Below are 17,973 nucleotides of genomic sequence, written 5' to 3' on the forward strand. Positions count from 1 at the left end.
ACCATTCGATGAGAGCGAGAGCAAAAACGGAAATGGATAGTTAACACATGTCACCGTAAGGGCGTTTTCTGAATTCGCTTCATTGAAATATAGGCGCTAGGTAAGCTTTCGGTACCGCGTATGCAGATGTCATGCCGCTGCCGCGCCGACAAATTAGAAACCTAAGATTTTAATTTCCGTCAGATTATAAAATGACGCAGTAAGATTAGAATCTCACGTGTTATATTATAAACTCATGGAGTTCACGATTTCTCGTCGACATACACGACTTGATCTTAGTCTTAACTAGAGAATGGAAGGAGACAAATGCCACGCTATCTCTGCCCACTTCTTAGACCTGCGCAAACGCATATTTCATACAGCAAAGCTAGTGGATAAAACGGCACGATTAAATTTTGAAAGCTTTAAATTGAAATTCTAAATGAAAGATCCAAAATCTCATTACACGTGTTTTAAGCAGGTCATCCAAATATGCCAAATTATGATAATGTCAGTTTGGTGTTGAGGCGCTCGAAGATGGCCGATGTAGCCGATTTTATTACTGTCGTGTGTTATTATTATGCAGACATCTAAAATGTTTCATCTAGCCTGTAAAGCTACTTGAGCAGTGTAAAGTTACCTGTGCAGGCGTTTGATTTGACGCCGCCATCTACTGAGCAGCTCGCGGTTGCGCAGCGCGGAGAAGCTGTTGCGCCATTGAGGCTCGGCCGCCATCAGCTCTTCGATCACTTTCTGTAGGTCCCGGAATGCACTGCGACGAAGAAAAACGTTCTCGTTATTTAGCAAATATTAAATCTTTTGGTTGACTTATAGTTTCGCGATTCTAAGAAAAATTCTGAGATGTAACATTTGCCCGATCCCATCCCATAACTGTATTCGTATCGCTTTACGGTACGGTCGAGTTGGTTTTCATCCGATCATCAAAAGAGATATGAATATTGATACAATACTGTTGTCATGATACGCAATCAACGGAGTAAAATAAAATAGTCCACAACTATAGTCTGGTCCGTGAGCACGTAGAATTTTGTCCAATGACCCCTAGCTACCCATCCTTATCGCTCGCGCTTAATTATGTTGCTATCGCGCTCGCACACTCACTGCGGGTGCCAGTCGCACAGTCGCGACAGCAATATAATTACGCGCGAGCGATAAGGATGGGTAGCTAGGGGTCATTGGACAAAATTCTACGTGCTCACGGACCGGGCTTTAGATACGGAGCTTGATACGATAAGAGTACGACCTCCGGATCGGATTAGTCTCCGGATCAAGAATGGTATCGCTCAATATGGTGAAGACTTTAGTTCTGTGTGATCAGTTCAGTCTAAAGCTAGAACAAATTGGATAAAAGTATAGCCCGAGGGAAAGGCCCAGGGTTTACGATTCACAATGTATTAAGGGTAGGTCGAGTGTTGAATGATAACAATTTTTTTATGTTGTTATATCGAGAACTGACGGCCGGCCGATGAGGCAGCAAGGTTCTGGAATGGAGGCCGCGTACCGGAAAACGCAGCGTGAGACGTCCACCTACAAGGTGGACCGACGACATCGTAAAGGAAAGGTAGCAGGGAAGCGCTGGGCGCAGGCCGCTACCAATCGATCAACGTGGAAAGCATTGGGGGAGGCCTATGTTCAGCAGTGGACGTCCTATGGTTGAAATGATGATGATGATAATGATGTTATATCGAGAACTAATTCGAGGTATAGTGAACTCACCGTATACGGCGCTGATGCGTATGCAGGGCGGGGATGAGCGCCACGTGGTGCATGTGCAGCGTCAGGAACCAGCACACCGTCGTGAACTTCGCCTCCGGCCACTTGTGGTTGGGGTCTTTGTCTGCAATAAGCATATTTTATTTTATGTTTAGTGCGATTTAATACCTATGTAAGACCACGAATGAAAACGTTTAGTTGTAAAAACAAACACATGATTTGGATCAACATAATTCTATCTATACAATGTATGCGTTTAAGTAATGGCGATAAACGTTCTCTCATTTTACGAATGCAATTAGTTTTCTTATGGGACAGGAGGCAAACTAGCAAACAGGTCACCTCATGGTGAGTGATTTATCGCCGCCCATAGACACCCGCAGCCCCGAGGGAGTTACGTTACGTTATGGGTATCAAGACAGTAAACTCCTCGGAACTACTCAACGTATATTTTTATGGTTGCGTTTTTGGACGCCAAACTGTAGATCCTTCCTGACTGTACAGGGGGCGTAGTGTGAGTTTACATCAAGCGCATTCGATATCGACTGCGTTAAAAAATATATGAAGATTTTAGTTCTTGAAAGTTTGTACAATACAGGGTGTCCCAAAAACAATGGATAACCCTGTAACCATCGATAGGCCTCGCCATGATCTCCCTAACGTCCATTTTTGACCCCAGTATAAATATCACCGATTTCAAGATTTTTAAGTTTTTGTGCATTTTTAGAAAATTGCCACCTGCGATTACTTTTTCTCATGCCATTTCTACAAATGAGGATACTTTTCAATCTAGTTTTTTTCCTTATCATAAGGGATAGTTGGGCTATCAAAAGAAAAGATTAAAGTTCAACAATCTAGTTTGAAAGTATGAAAATTTTAAGAAATTGCAGAAGAGAAGGAACAATTAATTCATTGTCTTGCACTTTTGATCAGCCATCGTGTAAAAAAAATGTAGGAAGACCATCGTACCCATTACCTTAAAAACTTCCTTGGTTAATTGAGATTCTAAAAAGGTATCACACGCCTATGTATCCTGTATTATTTTTATCTTATGGCTACTTGAATAGCAACTAGTATGAAAACTGCAAAAATGAGTTTTTCTCGTAATAGTTAAACTAGGACTGCATAGTGGCATTAAATACAAATGGATAATTTTTAGCGTAGGAATTTTAATAAAGCAACATTTTATCATCATCATCATCATCATTTCAGCCATAGGACGTCCACTGCTGAACATAGGCCTGTACCCTAATGATTTTCATAATGACCGCTTGGTAGCGGCCTGTATACAGCACCTTCCTGCTTATCTTTATGAGGTCGTCGGTCCACTTTGTAGGTGGACGTCCTACGATGCGCTTTCCGGTACGTAGCCTCCACTTGAACCCTGTTGCCCCATTGGCCGTCCGTTCTGCGTTTTTGTGATTACTTAATTTTTGTTTTAAACCTTATAAATGTGCCTATAGACAGATACCCGTGATAATACACGGCTCGGAAACGTGGATTTTTTGGACAGCGTGCTATGGAAGGGGCTATGCTCGGGTTTCTTCACGAAACCGTATCAGAAATTAGGAGATCCGTAAACGAACTAAAGTCGCTGACATAGCTCGACGGATCAGCAAGCTGAAGTGGCAATGGGCAGGGCACAGTAGTTTGCAGAACTGAGGCAGCAGGGTTAAAGTGGAGGCTACGTACCGGAAAGCGCATCGTAGGACGTCCACCTACAAAGTGGACCGACGACCTCATAAAGGTAAGCAGGAAGGTGCTGGATGCAGGCCGCTACCAAGCGGTCATTATGAAAATCATTGGGGTACAGGCCTATGTTCAGCAGTGGACGTCCTATGGCTGAAATGATGATGATGATGATGATAAAATGTTGCTTTATTAAAATTCCTACGCTAAAAATTATCCATTTGTATTTAATGCCACTATGCAGTCCTAGTTTAACTATTACGAGAAAAACTCATTTTTGCAGTTTTCATACTAGTTGCTATTCAAGTAGCCATAAGATAAAAATAATACAGAATACATAGGCTTGTGATACCTTTTTAGAATCTCAATTAACCAAGGAAGTTTTTAAGGTAATGGGCACGATGGTCTTCCTACATTTTTTTTACACGATGGCTGATCAAAAGTGCAAGACAATGAATTAATTTTTCCTTCTTCTCTGCAATTTCTTAAAATTTTCATACTTTTAAACTAGTTTGTTGAACTTTAATCTTTTCTTTTGATAGCCCAACTATCCCTTGTGATAAGGAAAAAAACTAGATTGAAAAGTATCCTCATTTGTAGAAATGGCATGAGAAAAAGTAATCGCAGGTGGCAATTTTCTAAAAATGCACAAAAACTTAAAAATCTTGAAAACGGTGATATTTTTACTGGGGTCAAAATTGGACGTTAGGGAGACCATGGCGAGGCCTATCGATGGTTACAGGGTTATCCATTGTTTTTGGGACACCCTGTATGTAAAGCCTGGTCCGTGAGCATGTAGAATCCCGTCCAATGACCCCAAGCTACCCATCCTTATCGCTCGCGCGTAATTATGTTGCTGTCGCGCTCGCACACTCACTGCGGGCGCGCGTCGCACAGTCGCGCGTAATACGTAGTAGAGGCGTGAGCCTGCGCCTGGAGGTGTGAGCGGCTCCTGCACTACTCACTGAGCTCGTCCAGCCAGTCCTGCGCCTCCTGCGCGGTGTAGTAGAGGCGCGTGTCGTCGCGCACGTCGGGCCAGGCGCCTGGAGGTGTGAGCGGCTCCTGCACTACTCACTGAGCTCGTCCAGCCAGTCCTGCGCCTCCTGCGCGGTGTAGTAGAGGCGCGTGTCGTCGCGCACGTTGGCCCAGGCGCCGGGCTGGAAGGTGTACAGCGGGTACACGCGCTCCAGTTTGATGCGCACCGACAGCAGCTGCAGCACCGAACACACGTTCAGCATGAAGCCGTCGCCTGGAATTAACGAACGACGATTAGGACCGTTTTTCACTGTAACAGAGTTAACACGTAAAGGTTCGACCAAACCAACGCGATCACACGCGATCAGCCGCCGTGCAGCGATGGCGACCAGACTTAAATGCATTGATCGCCATCGCTGCACGCCGGCTGATCGCGCGTGATCGCGTTGGTTTGAGCGAACCTTTAGGGTCCTCGGTCACTAGACACGGAGGTGTTTGGTGGCCGCTATAGGAGGACCTGTAGCGGCGGCGCGCGCTTGTGTTCACGCGCACCGTTAGCGAAGAACATGGGAGGCACTACTCCCCTGAAGCCAGTCGTCACTTGCTCAAACAGTCTGAGGCGGAGCTGCAAAAGAATGTCTGTCTAGGCCACCTCTTGCTCGGACAATAACTCGCAGTTCCGTCCCAAAGACTTAAGGAGGACACCGTCAGGTTTTAGTGTGTATGTCCTGCTCATCTGGCAGGAAGAGCCTCACATAGCCCACTGGTTCCCCCGGGCCAGTGGGTATGCAATTTAGAAGAACGGTATAGCTGGCAGGTTTTTGTCACCAAAGTGGAGTGAAAATGAACGGTCATAAATTTGTGTGGCAGTCAGTTACTTTTTCACCAACTCAACTTACTATTTATTGATTTCAGAGATACTAAAATGCTTAAAGAAATACTAAAAAAAGAGATACTAAAAGTAAAGGTACAGATTACAAATCAATTTTACATTTATTTGAAAACTGATTTGATTTTCTTGGACTGTAAAATAGCTACGTTTACAATACATCGATATTCGTCGTAGCTGAATAACAAAAATATTGAATTGACAATGTATAATCTAATTACGATTTTTAATAGAGATGGTGTGCCGAACAGGTGTGTGGGAAGATCGTCTAGCTAGGCTTTGACGGATGAACTGATTGCCACTGATTGGTGGCGGGGAGCCCTCGGCCGTGGTTGTATGCGCTTGAAGTCAAGGCGATGGCATAATATTCAACAGTAAACTCTTATATGATTATAAACATGCTACTTTTAACCTGATCCGTAAATGTATTTAATAAGTTTAAAATTAATTTACCTAGTTATTGCATAAAGATTTCACGAATCAGACCGAATCGCGCAAACGATAATATAATGAAGGTCAGTTCAATATCAAGATCCATTCAGATACAAGTATATTATATGAAATCATAACGGAAACTGGTTACATATACTTTTTTGAGATTATGGAAAAACTATTTTTATTGTGTCATTGCATTGATTGAATTTTCTAGTATTTTTAAAATGTTCCCTTTATTCTTGAACAATAGAAGTCATTTACTTTTATTTCGGAGACATTCACCGTTGTTTACGCGTCTTATGTTGGCCGAAATTCAAAACTTCCTCAGGGAAATCGCACGACGGTAAATACAAATATTTACAAAGGGTAATGATACAATCTTGGAAAGTAAATAATTTGGAGATATGCCAATACAAAATCGTCTATTAGACACACGCTAGGTGAGAGACATCTCAAGAAGTGTTGTCAACGAACTGTCTGTACTTTATCGATTATGTCAACCTTTCAATGGCATATGGATACAGAAATCCTTAAACTTCCTGATTCGCTTACATATGGATCGTATAGTTTTACTTAATACCTACCTAGTTGTTGCAGTATTTTTGAGTAAGTAGTTTTGTTGAATTTGAAGCATTATAAACTTCATGACTTGTAAGTAGATGATTTGTTAGTTGTAAGAACTATGATTGTTATGATTTACAAGCATAGAGGCTTAGTACATAATTTTTATCGATAATCATACATCACTATCCTCACGATATTTATAATCTATTTTCGCCAGTCATTAAACGCACGCGTCTACGCACTCAATGCTACAATTAACATTTATTAAAGTCGCCGCTGCTGCCGTTAACAAGCTTAAATGTGTTTAGTTCTCTAAATAGTACTGACCTTATAAAACTACGATTTAATTAATCGTGATAGAATGCAATATATGATTACGATTTCGATTATATTTAAGTTGTTATTTTATTTTTATAAATCCGCAGTAATTTATCGTTAGTAATAAAATGTCAACACGATACCGCAAAATATATTGTACAAATCGGTTGTTTAAGAATTCACTGCATCAAGGTATTTTACTGGAAAACTAGACCCANATCAAATTTGAGTGTAAATGAGAAGTACCCAAACACGTCCAACCACTAAGAGAGCGCGCGGCGTACTGATCGCAGCGCCGGCGCTTTTTTAACGCTCGTGTGAATAATAATATAAAGTTTCATACGGCCTATTCCCAACGCTCTGCGTTGAAAATACAACACTGCTCGATAAAAAAGCGTCGCGTTTTAAAAGCGCCGACGTGTGAACACGTACTTGGATATGCATAATAATATGTTCTATTTGAACGCTTTTTTAACGGACGTTAAAAAAGCTCTCGTGTGAATTAGACCTTACCGTAGCGCGTAGTTAACGTAGCGTGTAGCACTTAAGAGTTGTAGCGTGCTACGCGCTACTACACGCTAGTCAATAATATTTAGGTACTTTTTATGAACTGTCAAAACACGACTCTCCCATATGCTATGGCGTCCTCAGATCGCCAACTTAATAGACTAAAAATTTTAGACTTCAAAGCTACATACCAAAATTTTCACAGCATGAATTAGAATTTTACAGCTAATTGATAATTATACAGCTTGTCAGGGATTAATTGGATATTAATTAGGTATTTTTAAGTTGTTTTTTGAAAATTGTTTATTGGGATCATCCGCGAATTGAAATTTGAAATTAAATCATCTTTACAGAGAGTATACCTGTAGTTTGGCACGGTAATTTATAAATAAGACAAAAACTAAAAATTTTACGAAGAAGTTTGTGTCCCAAAAAGACATTAATCAGAACACATTATTTTAAAGCATATCCCACCCCTTTGGCACAGTGTTCCCGCAAATTAACGAAACAAGCAGCAAACTGCTTCACACGCTCAACTTCGGCACTTGATTAACTCAGAAATCCGAGACTACTTTAAATTAGCTAAGAAAGTTACGGTAAGTGTCAAAGTTATAGGTGCTTTGGATAAGAATTTTCTCTTTTGTATACAGTGTAAACATATTATACATAGATACAAGTTTGAATTTTAAAAAAGATAGCAATTACAATTCATTCTAATGTACCAAACATTCTTCTGCTTTTTTCACTACATTTTTAAAGCTGTGAAATTCGCGTACTTATGACTCGACAAGTTGACTTATAAAATAGGTAAGTATGTATGTCGTTATTGCTACATTTCCATGGTTTATGTAGAAAGTAGAAAGCTTTTGGAGGAAGATAATCATAATAACCAGTTGATTGCGCTTGTATGGTATTTGTAATCAAAAGCTAAAATTTAGACCTATTTTAAGCACTAGAAAAGAGATAATACCCCAAAAATGGTCCAATTCAAATCTCATAATTTAAAGGCATTTTATTGAGTTATTATTTAAAGTGGTGACTCTACCACAAATAATTTGCAAGATTATGAAAAACATCGGACAGGCGAAACTAAATAAAAGCTTCTAAAAATAATATACATATTCTTCTTTTATTCTGACTATAAAGAACCTCCTCCTTTTTTTAAGTCGGTTAAAACTAACTATGTTTTCCATCAATATGAAATGATCCGATCACTTCCGTATCAATTCAACGCTCTTTAAAAACTCTTAAAAACAATACTCATACATCATAGCGATCACCATCAATCATTGTAACTGACAGTTTCATTCAACTTCAGAAAGACTAACCGATTTTCTATCGATTGCCACAATCGAAATGAATTACTGCAAGGTAAGTCTAATGGCCATCCAAGTAAAAAAAAACTCATAAAAATCATTTATTTTTGAAAATAGGATTTTAAACAGCACTTTTTCACGTCCCAGTATTAACCCTACCACTGCTTCGGGACCATAAATGGGCCAGTGCTGAGAAGAAGCAGCGCAAGAAACTCAGTCACTATTGTCAGTCACGCTTGCCATTATTGACGGTATGCTTAAGGGCGTATTTTGACGTATCTGCCCTCATCAGTTAGCGCCACTGTAGAATAAGGTCGTGTCACTCGCCAGTGGCGCCACTTGTATGAAACCCCTCATTGATGTGTTTGATGGCACGTCTATGACTCCATCAAACATTTTTTAGAAAATCAGCACGATAACATAAATGTTCGCTATCCCTGCTCTAATCTATATCCACTATTATACACCTGAAGTGTCATCCCCTGAGTATGAATGGACGGTATTGGCGACCCCTCGTGGCCTCTCTCTAATAATAGATCACTATTTTGGTGGATCATCACGTCACTTATGACGTAGCAAGCGAAACCTACGCTAAGTCGGATTTGTGGGACGACTGCAATTTGCTTATGAAATGAGGGATGGAATAAGCAACTTGGGGATTCTACACCATGACCTTTACGAAAGCGTCTTTACTTTATGTATAGTACAGTTTGTCAAATACACTTGCGAGCAAAAGTATGGAATCACTTACATGAAGTTGTTTCCACGCGATCTTGTGTACTAACGAATTTGTTAGTAACAAAAAAAGTAACACCATTTTAAAGATTAAACTTTTAACTTTAAATTGATACCAAATTCATTTAAATCACACCAGTATTTAAAAAGATATCCCGGCTGATGTAAAAAAGTAAGGAAAAAGGCATGTATCAACTGTTTGATACGTCGCGAGTTGCGGCCTATTTACCCCCTATANTAAAATCACCTTCGTGTATAAAACACCACGAAGGTGATGCCACGAACGTGACGAAAATTTTAGTTTTTTATGAATTATCCTTAAATTTGAATTTAACGGTTCAAGTTGAATACTACACAAATAAGTCTAACATGTTAAGTTTTCAATGGCAAAGTTTCAATTAAATTGTTTAAATTTTAGAGGTAGAAAATATTGTTCAAGCAAGCGACGGTATGTCTATGGATAATCACAAAAAGTTACGTATTTTTTTCGCGGAGCGACGATCGACCTATCTCACCTCCCCAATGGTCGAAGCGCGACTTACGTTAACCGAATAGAACGCTGTGATTGGTTGCTGGTGTTCGGTTTAACGGCAATCTTGTATTATAACTCAAAATTTTAGGTACCTAAAATCGTGTGACCAACGTATTTCGCTTTCCCAATTCAAAATAATTATAAGAAGATATTTTTTTGACTATTGTGTGGAAAGCAAATTTAATTACGATGATTTTGGTATATGCTGCACACAAATTGAATGAAAATTGTGAATGCAGTAACCAAATGTTTCATTGCAACCGAAGGTGTGACACGATGAGAACGCGAAAAATGACCCCGTTTTTTATCGTTTCATGTGATTTTTTCGTATTATTTTTGCTTCTATTACGATAAAATTTATTTTGTATGTAGCTAAATAGATATTTAATCATCTGATTTCAAAGTTATTGTTCTAACTTATACCGTTTATGAACTATTATTGTGTGACCATCAAATTTGAGTGTAAATGAGAAGTACCCTTTAAATACTGGTGTGATTTAAATGAATTTGGTATCAATTTAAAGTTAAAAGTTTAATCTCTAAAATGGTGCTACTTTTTTTGTTACTAACAAATTGGTTAGTACACAAGATCGCGTGGAAACAACTTCATGTAAGTGATTCCATACTTTTGCTCGCAAGTGTAGTTCGGGACATCCAAAGTAGTCAAAAATTTACAACACGTTTTTGTTTTAAAAGTAAGAAGATCCCTAACCCTAGTTATTGTATTTTTACTGCCAACTAACCCACAGACATAAATAACAAATGGAGTGGCATGTAACTATTACACCATTTGTTGATCCTTCGAGCCGGATATAGATCACAGATCTGATCTGTATTTATGAGGATTTTGGTCCATAAATCTTTTTTTTTTCTTTCAAACCTAAAGCATTATTTCCCCCAAATACATGTCCAAATTGCGGTACGTTTATGACCATTTTATTACAACGATGACGTCACTACCCCCATGCAAGCTTCCCACGCGAGGAGATTTATCGGAACAGCCTTAAAGGTTCGTTCGTTCGTTCGGTTCAGCCTTAAAGGTTATTCAACTATAATTTCCCCGTGAAATATGGCGCGGAAAATTATTCTCGAGCGTTGTAGACCCACATAATGTTCAAATTGTGGAAACGTAGGTAGGTCTGGCGTTATTAATTGTATTTCTAGCTTCATTTCTAATGTATATCTCTGGTAATATTTAAAAAAATAATTATAAATCATCATCATTTCAGCCACAGGACGTCCACTGCTGAACATAGGCCTCCTAAAATAATTTCCATATTGCCCGCTTGTCAGCAGCTTGGATCCAGCGCCTTCTTGCTACCTTTATGAGGTCGGTTCACCTTGTGGGTGGACGTCCCACGCTGCGTTTTCCGGAATTTATTTAAAAGAACACTTCTTTGTTCAATATATAGCAAATTATACTACATACTAAAGCCTGGTCCGTGAGCACGTAGAATTTTGTCCATTAATTAATTAGTAATAATTACGCGCGAGCGATAAGCTTGGGGTCATTGGACCAAATTCTACGTGCTCACGGACCAGGCTTTACATGATCATAATATAGCAAAATCTCTATTAGATTACAACTATAAGATAAGTTATTCAGCATTTAAAACTTTAATGTGCGTCTTTCTGTTTGTCAAACAACAAACCCTTTTGCTCACCAAAGTGTGAAAGTATCAAGTTTAATATCCAATATCAAAAACCCTTATAAAGTTTGCCAAATATCAATACTATCTAATGTTCAGTGTTTTAGAATCCCCAGCTTTGGTGCGAGAGATAAGCGATAAACTTTGAGAAGGCTTTCTAGTTCAACTTTACGTGCAGCTTTCAAATAAAGGTGAACTATCATCAATCACTCGGGGAATTTTATAAAAGTAGTTTCTTTTATAGTCTGGTCCGTGAGCACGTAGAATTTTGTCCAATGACCCCTAGCTACCCATCCTTATCGCTCGCGCGTAATTATGTTGCTATCGCGCTCGCACACTCACTGCGGGTGCCAGTCGCACAGTCGCGACAGCAATATAATTACGCAAAATAACGCTAACAATTATTACATAACCATTACGACAAGGTTTGCGTAATAAAGCAATAAAAGGTTATTAGCTCTAAATGTTTTAGTGAACAAGATACAATCTGAACATACAGAACACTAATCTTGCCATGTTTTGGGTTCAAATATTTAGTTACGGTTACTTTAAATATGTAGAGGCACGAGAACAAAAAGTTATAAAATACGGAAATTGTTCCACCGTATTAAAGTAGCTTTTAAACTAACATTTAGTAGGAACAATTAATATGATTTAAAGAATCTTTTCGCCCATCCGTTTACTAATTTTAAACAACTATCCTCTGGGTAAGTTGTCTGGGAGAAATCGCTTTATACAGTGTGAGTCACGTTAAAGTGTACATATGAAAATATATGAAACTAGACCTATTTTTATCGACAAAAAATAGGTCAAAAAATTTTTGAGATTTTTTTTTATTTTTTTATATAATTTTTTTTCTTCCAATTACTTATTGTAAAGAAAACGTAATAACTTTTAAACTAAGCGGTATATCCTGATAAAATAAAAACGCGAGCGATAAGGATGGGTAGCTAGGGGTCATTGGACAAAATTCTACGTGCTCACGGACCGGACTTTAGTTGGAGTATAACATAACTTTTAATATCCAATGTAAGATCTACATACTTTACACTTCATCAACATAATCGTCAACAGGTCATTCAGTCTCCATTGCAGGAGCACGACCCCCTCTAATTTATCAGAGACAAACGGAGGATATGGCCTACACTCCCCACGCTGGCCTGAAGACGGGACAAACATGCCAACATCAGATCTCTTCAGGTACCAACAAATTAGTGACATTCCATCTGGTTTTTCCAAGGTTTGAACCTTGAGCTCGTAGAGACGATGGCCGTTGGGGCAGGAAAGTTCTCGAGTGGCGACCACGGGCTGGAAGACGTAGCGTGGGCAGGCCTCCTACTAGGTGGACCGACGATCTGGTAAAGGTCGCGGGAAGAGCCTGGATGCGGGCAGCGCAGGACCGTTCATTGTGGAAAACCTTGGGGGAGGCCTTTATCCAGCAGTGGACGTCATTTGGCTGGCTGAAACGAACGAACCTTTTTCCAGATATTTAGAAACTCAAACAATCTGCTCAAAAATAAAAAACATATTATTGTCACGACTAGCCAATTGAGCTAAGTGTAAAGACACCTCATACACTAGGAGGTTTTTTTTACATTACCTACGAAGCAGAAGGATCTAATGTACGAGTATCTGTAAGTATTATACATTGTACCTTAAACAAACCCTTTTCGTTTTCGCCACGTCATACCTCACAAAGGGATGGTCGATTGAAATTCTCCCAGTGAATGTGCGTTAAATGGATAGGCTGAATAGGCTTTTGTAATGTTTGTGGAGAAAATTTAGGTCACGAGACCTTCCAAGCCTTGGGAGCAGGTCAGAATGATGTCATCATCATTAAATGTCAGTCAGTCATAAAAATCTCCACTTTTTGACCACAACGGGGAAGCTCTTGCTGGATACAAAGTGATCAGGGTGAAGGTGGAAGCGAGCTTCACCCAGAATTCTCAACCACAGAAGAACTGGCTATCACCTTATAGCCACGATAGCCGAACGGTGAAGGGGTCGGAGTGGCCGACTCGAGATCCGAGGAACGCGGGTTCGAATCCCACCGACGCTCGACTATTGTGGTGAGCCCACTCGTAACACAAGCTTATTTAGCTTACTACCACGAGGGGCTAACGGGACTATTAGTAATTTGTGCAATACAAATTGCTAATAATCTTTTAAAAAAAACCCAACCAGTGAAACTCAAGTCTGTCCCGGGGGAAAGTTAAACTGTCCTTGAGTCCACAGTAGTAGTAGCAGTAGCAAATAGACAAATTGTAGTAATATGTTAGACGCGGTGAGGAAGACGGTGGGCGGAAGCTTGCATCGTGCGGTCCACACAGCTTATGACCGCAGTCTGTGGAGGAACACTATCTGTGGTCGCGATCCTCATCAGTGAGGGATCGAGGAAGAACAGACCCTACTACCAAACAAAAACAGCTTAAAATGTTACTCCCACGGGGAAATGAGACGGGATAACCGGGTCTGAAACATTTAGTAAACCAGAAGCAAATGGAGGATAGTTTCGTGTTCATTACTAAGTTTAGGTTTAGTTTAGTGTTTGTAGAGCTAGACAATGTAACTTATTAGATCTGAACTAAAAGCTTCGCTCCCAGGAAATGTAGGAAGGATGTCCGTGGAATGGGATAATTAATGTGGTGTTTAGATTGACTCAGTCAAAAAATAATTGCTTAATCAGCTTAAAACCCGCGACTTCGTACGCGTGGACCCAGTTTTACCCCCTTAGGGATGGAGTTTCGTTAACCTATTAATGGCAGGTGTTAGTTTCTGTGATTTCGTGATGAGTGAGTCAGTATATATTTCAGTCGCTCAGGTTTTCGCTAGCCTCCAAATTACCAAACTGAAAATAACTTACAAAAAACTGTGGTGTTCTTTTCGGTTCTTTTGCATTACGAGAGAAACTTCGTTATCTAAGGACATAATTTCTACAGACTACGTAATAAATAGGCAGAATTTTAGCAGACTATTAATAAACTCTACAATGAAAAAATAAGCGGTTTCATAAATAAAAGCAAACATTTTACTTCGCCACCAACAGGCCTTATCGGCAAGCAAACACTATCGACAACGAAACTTCCTGTCACGAGGGTTTCACGAAAAAACCTCAACATTTTTCCTGGTAAAGTCAAAAATAACGCTAACAATTATTACATAACCATTACGACAAGGTTTGCGTAATAAAGCAATAAAAGGTTATTAGCTCTAAATGTTTTAGTGAACAAGATACAATCTGAACATACACAACACTAATCTTGCCATGTTTTGGGTTCAAATATTTCGTTACGGTTACTTTAAATATGTAGAGGCACGAGAACAAAAAGTTATAAAATACGGAAATTGTTCCACCGTATTAAAGTAGCTTTTAAACTAACTTTTAGTAGGAACAATTAATATGATTTAAAGAATCTTTTCGCCCATCCGTTTACTAATTTTAAACAACTATCCTCTGGGTAAGTTGTCTGGGAGAAATCTCTTTATACTGATAATACTGCCTAAATTGTGCCGTCTCTTTTGTATTTTTTTCCTTGTATAGTTTGGTGTACAACAAAAAGTGTATCTTCTTTTAGACATTTAATTAAATAAACGGTTTAACTTTTCGTTCTTTCTTCTTTCTTTCTTTTAATTAACCGTCTGATTAACTTGGTTGCGACATTTCAGAGAGATCTGTTCAAATGAGGATCTGGTCCGCGTGCGTGTAAAATCACGTTGCTGGTTGCGCGCAGGACTAACATTTCGTATTGTGTGCCCGCAGCCAATCCGCGATCCGCGTGCGTGTAACTAGGGTTTGCTCCCGGGAAATCCCGGTACTCATTTTTCCCGGGAATTCCCGGTAATCTTATCCTTTATCTAGTTCCGGTACTGACGATGCAATTCCCGAGACTTTCGGGACTTCAATAATTTATTTTTGAATAACAATTTTTTGACTAGATGCCATCATCTTTTTACGTACACACTATCAACAAATGAAAAAAAATATTAATAATGTTTCTAATTCATTACTATCCTTTTAAGACTGATTGTTTTATCTGATTGTACTTAGGTACTACTTATTATTTCTTATAATAGCGTGTTTTTTTATAAACCTAATTTATTTAATTTATGTTTTGTCCCTAACTCTTGTCGCTGCCAGTATTTGACATTGATAGAAAATGAGACACTGTTTCTGAGGGAATCCGCATCCGTTTTCGCACAGATGGCAGCCTGTTCAACTTAGCCAGACTTAAGGCGCGCACTAAAGTCTCGTATGCACTGATCACTGAGATCATGTATGCTGATGATTTGTGCTTTCTAGCAGAATCCTCAGAAGGCCTGCAACAGCTGATGTCCGTCTTTCACCAGGCATGCCGCAAGTTCGGCCTGAAGATAAGTGTCAAGAAGACAGAAGTGATGTCTTTGGACACAAATGACCACGAGTCTCTAAGCATTATGCTTGGTGAGGATGTACTGAAACAAGTGGATAAGTTCCGATATCTGGGGAGTACTATAACATCCAAATGTGACCTTGATGCCGAGATCAGCAGCAGGATCAGTGCTGCAGCTGCAGCATTTGGAAGCTGCGTTCCAAGGTTTTCTGCTCGCATGACCTAAAGCTGGCTACAAAAATTTCAATATACATGGCGGTTGTGCTGCCAAACCTACTGTACTCCTCCGAGGCGTGGTGCGTGTATCGCTACCATATACGCACACTGGATCGTTTCTACCTCAAATGCCTTCGCACCATCATGAAGATCAGATGGTCTGATCGAGTGCGCAATACCGAGGTGCTACGACGAGCCCATGTGGGTGGCATTGAGGCCTATATAATGCCTCGCCAACTTCGATGGTGTGGTCACGTATCACGTATGCCGGAGGAGAGAGTGGCGAAGCGCATCTTCTACTCTGAACTTGAGGAGGGTAAGCGGAAACATGGCGGTCAACTCCTCAGGTACAAAGATGTACAGAAGCGGCACATGAAAAGATGCAACATTGAGCGCTCTCAGTGGGAAGGTTTGGCAGCACAGCGCGGCAGCGTCCAGAATGGCGGGAGATTGTGAAAAGGCAAGTCCACGAGTTCGAGGTGCAGCGTACGACTGAACTCGACGCGAAGCGCGATGACTTGAAGGTATGTTGGCGGCGTGCTCAGATGCCCTCAATGCGCGAGGGATTTTACCGCGAAAATAGGCTACGTAAGCCATCTTCGGGCACACCAGCGCCGCCAAGACAGCTAGGAGTCGGAGTGGTCACCATGGCCGAAATCGGTCGGATGGATCATCATCATCATCATCATCAACATCATCATCATCATCATCATCAGAAAGTGAGAAAACATATTTTAACTAAAATAGGTTGATTAAACGATTGTTGCTTTTTATGAATATGGCGGTTATGATTTTTAATGGGCATTTATAACTAGTTTTGTCGTGTTGTGTAACTGTTTTGACTGATTTATTATTAAGGTAACAGACCAATTGAACTGAACAGAAAAAGTTTAATATTTTTGTTAATCTATTCACATTTTTATTAAAATTACGTGCAAATTAGGTAATTTGTTTTAATAACCATTCACGTGGGTACCGAAATTCCCGAATTTCCCGGTTTTCCCGGTACTGGCTTGGACCTGGTACCGGTAATTCAGTAACACTCCTTAGTACCGGGACTTGCAACCCCTACGTGTAACCCGCGTAATATTTTTTTTTTATGCTAGACAAGGCAGGTATTTGACCGCAATCGCACCTGGTGTTAAGTGAGATACAGTCTAGGATGGTACATATCTGCCCTGTAAGTGCCTATTCACTCTCGCCTTGAAAACGCCCGGATTATAGTGTTCAGGAAATACAGCAGCAGGCAGCGAATTCCAGTCCCTAGCTGTTCGCATTAATATATGAAAAACATGTATGAAATAATGAAATAATAACGGATTAAATCGGTCCGACCGAAATCCGCATCACAGGAAAAATCACTAATGCCCGTTGTCACCATCAATCCCTAATTTTTAAGTGACCCCTATGGAAACAAAATTCCTGTTATGTAATACCATAGGAGTCACTAGGCATAAGTTCACTTTGCAGTATTTACTCTCGCAAGTTATCTAAGTTGCCTCGAAATTATTATACTCGTAGGTGTATCAAATTGTCTTTTAAATGTTAGACTCCGTGGACAGATCCAATTACAGTAATCTTCTTCCGAAATTGTTTTTCTTCGGCGAATTAAAACTTGCCGCACGCTACTGATGTGACATTTCGCGTAGTTAACTTTTAAATGTTTTTGGTAATACTAACCTTTAGGGTTCCATGAAAAAACTGAACGTTTATTTTAAACTAGCTGACCCGGCGAACTTTGTTCCGCCTTAATGGCAATAAATAAGCAGAATTTTTTTTTCGAACGGGATAAAAAGTAACCTATGTCCTTCTCCTGGCTCTAAACTACCTCCCTGACAATTTTCAGCTAAATCGGTTCAGCCGTTCTTGAGTTATAAGCGAAGTAACTAACACGACTTTCTTTTATATATATAGATTTTTAAACACATAAGTAAGTCTTTATTTTGATTTATGATTTCAGACACTATGGCAGGGAATTCCACTCTTTAGCAAATACATATCTCAAAAGCCATCCGCTTTGCAATCAATGGAGGGAAGTCGAACCTTAACCTGTGGTCCTCCTATG

General features: G+C 39.8%; 1 protein-coding gene across 2 annotated transcripts in view; it reads right to left on the reverse strand.

Annotated features, from left to right (window-relative positions):
* Ube4B (Ubiquitination factor E4B) overlaps nt 1-17,973 on the reverse strand; it is a 33,876-nt gene that overhangs the window by 8,761 nt on the left and 7,142 nt on the right. For both annotated transcript variants that reach the window (XM_028305818.1, XM_028305819.1), the window contains exons 7-9: nt 4,478-4,651; nt 1,717-1,837; nt 620-751 (exon numbers count right to left, since the gene is read on the reverse strand). In XM_028305818.1, coding sequence (XP_028161619.1) covers nt 620-751; nt 1,717-1,837; nt 4,478-4,651 — 427 coding nt within the window. The remainder of the gene's footprint in view (nt 1-619; nt 752-1,716; nt 1,838-4,477; nt 4,652-17,973) is intronic.

Source organism: Ostrinia furnacalis, unplaced genomic scaffold (genome assembly GCF_004193835.3).
Source record: "Ostrinia furnacalis isolate ACB-3 unplaced genomic scaffold, ASM419383v2 OfSCF1803, whole genome shotgun sequence".
In the NCBI taxonomy this organism is placed as follows: domain Eukaryota; kingdom Metazoa; phylum Arthropoda; class Insecta; order Lepidoptera; family Crambidae; genus Ostrinia; species Ostrinia furnacalis.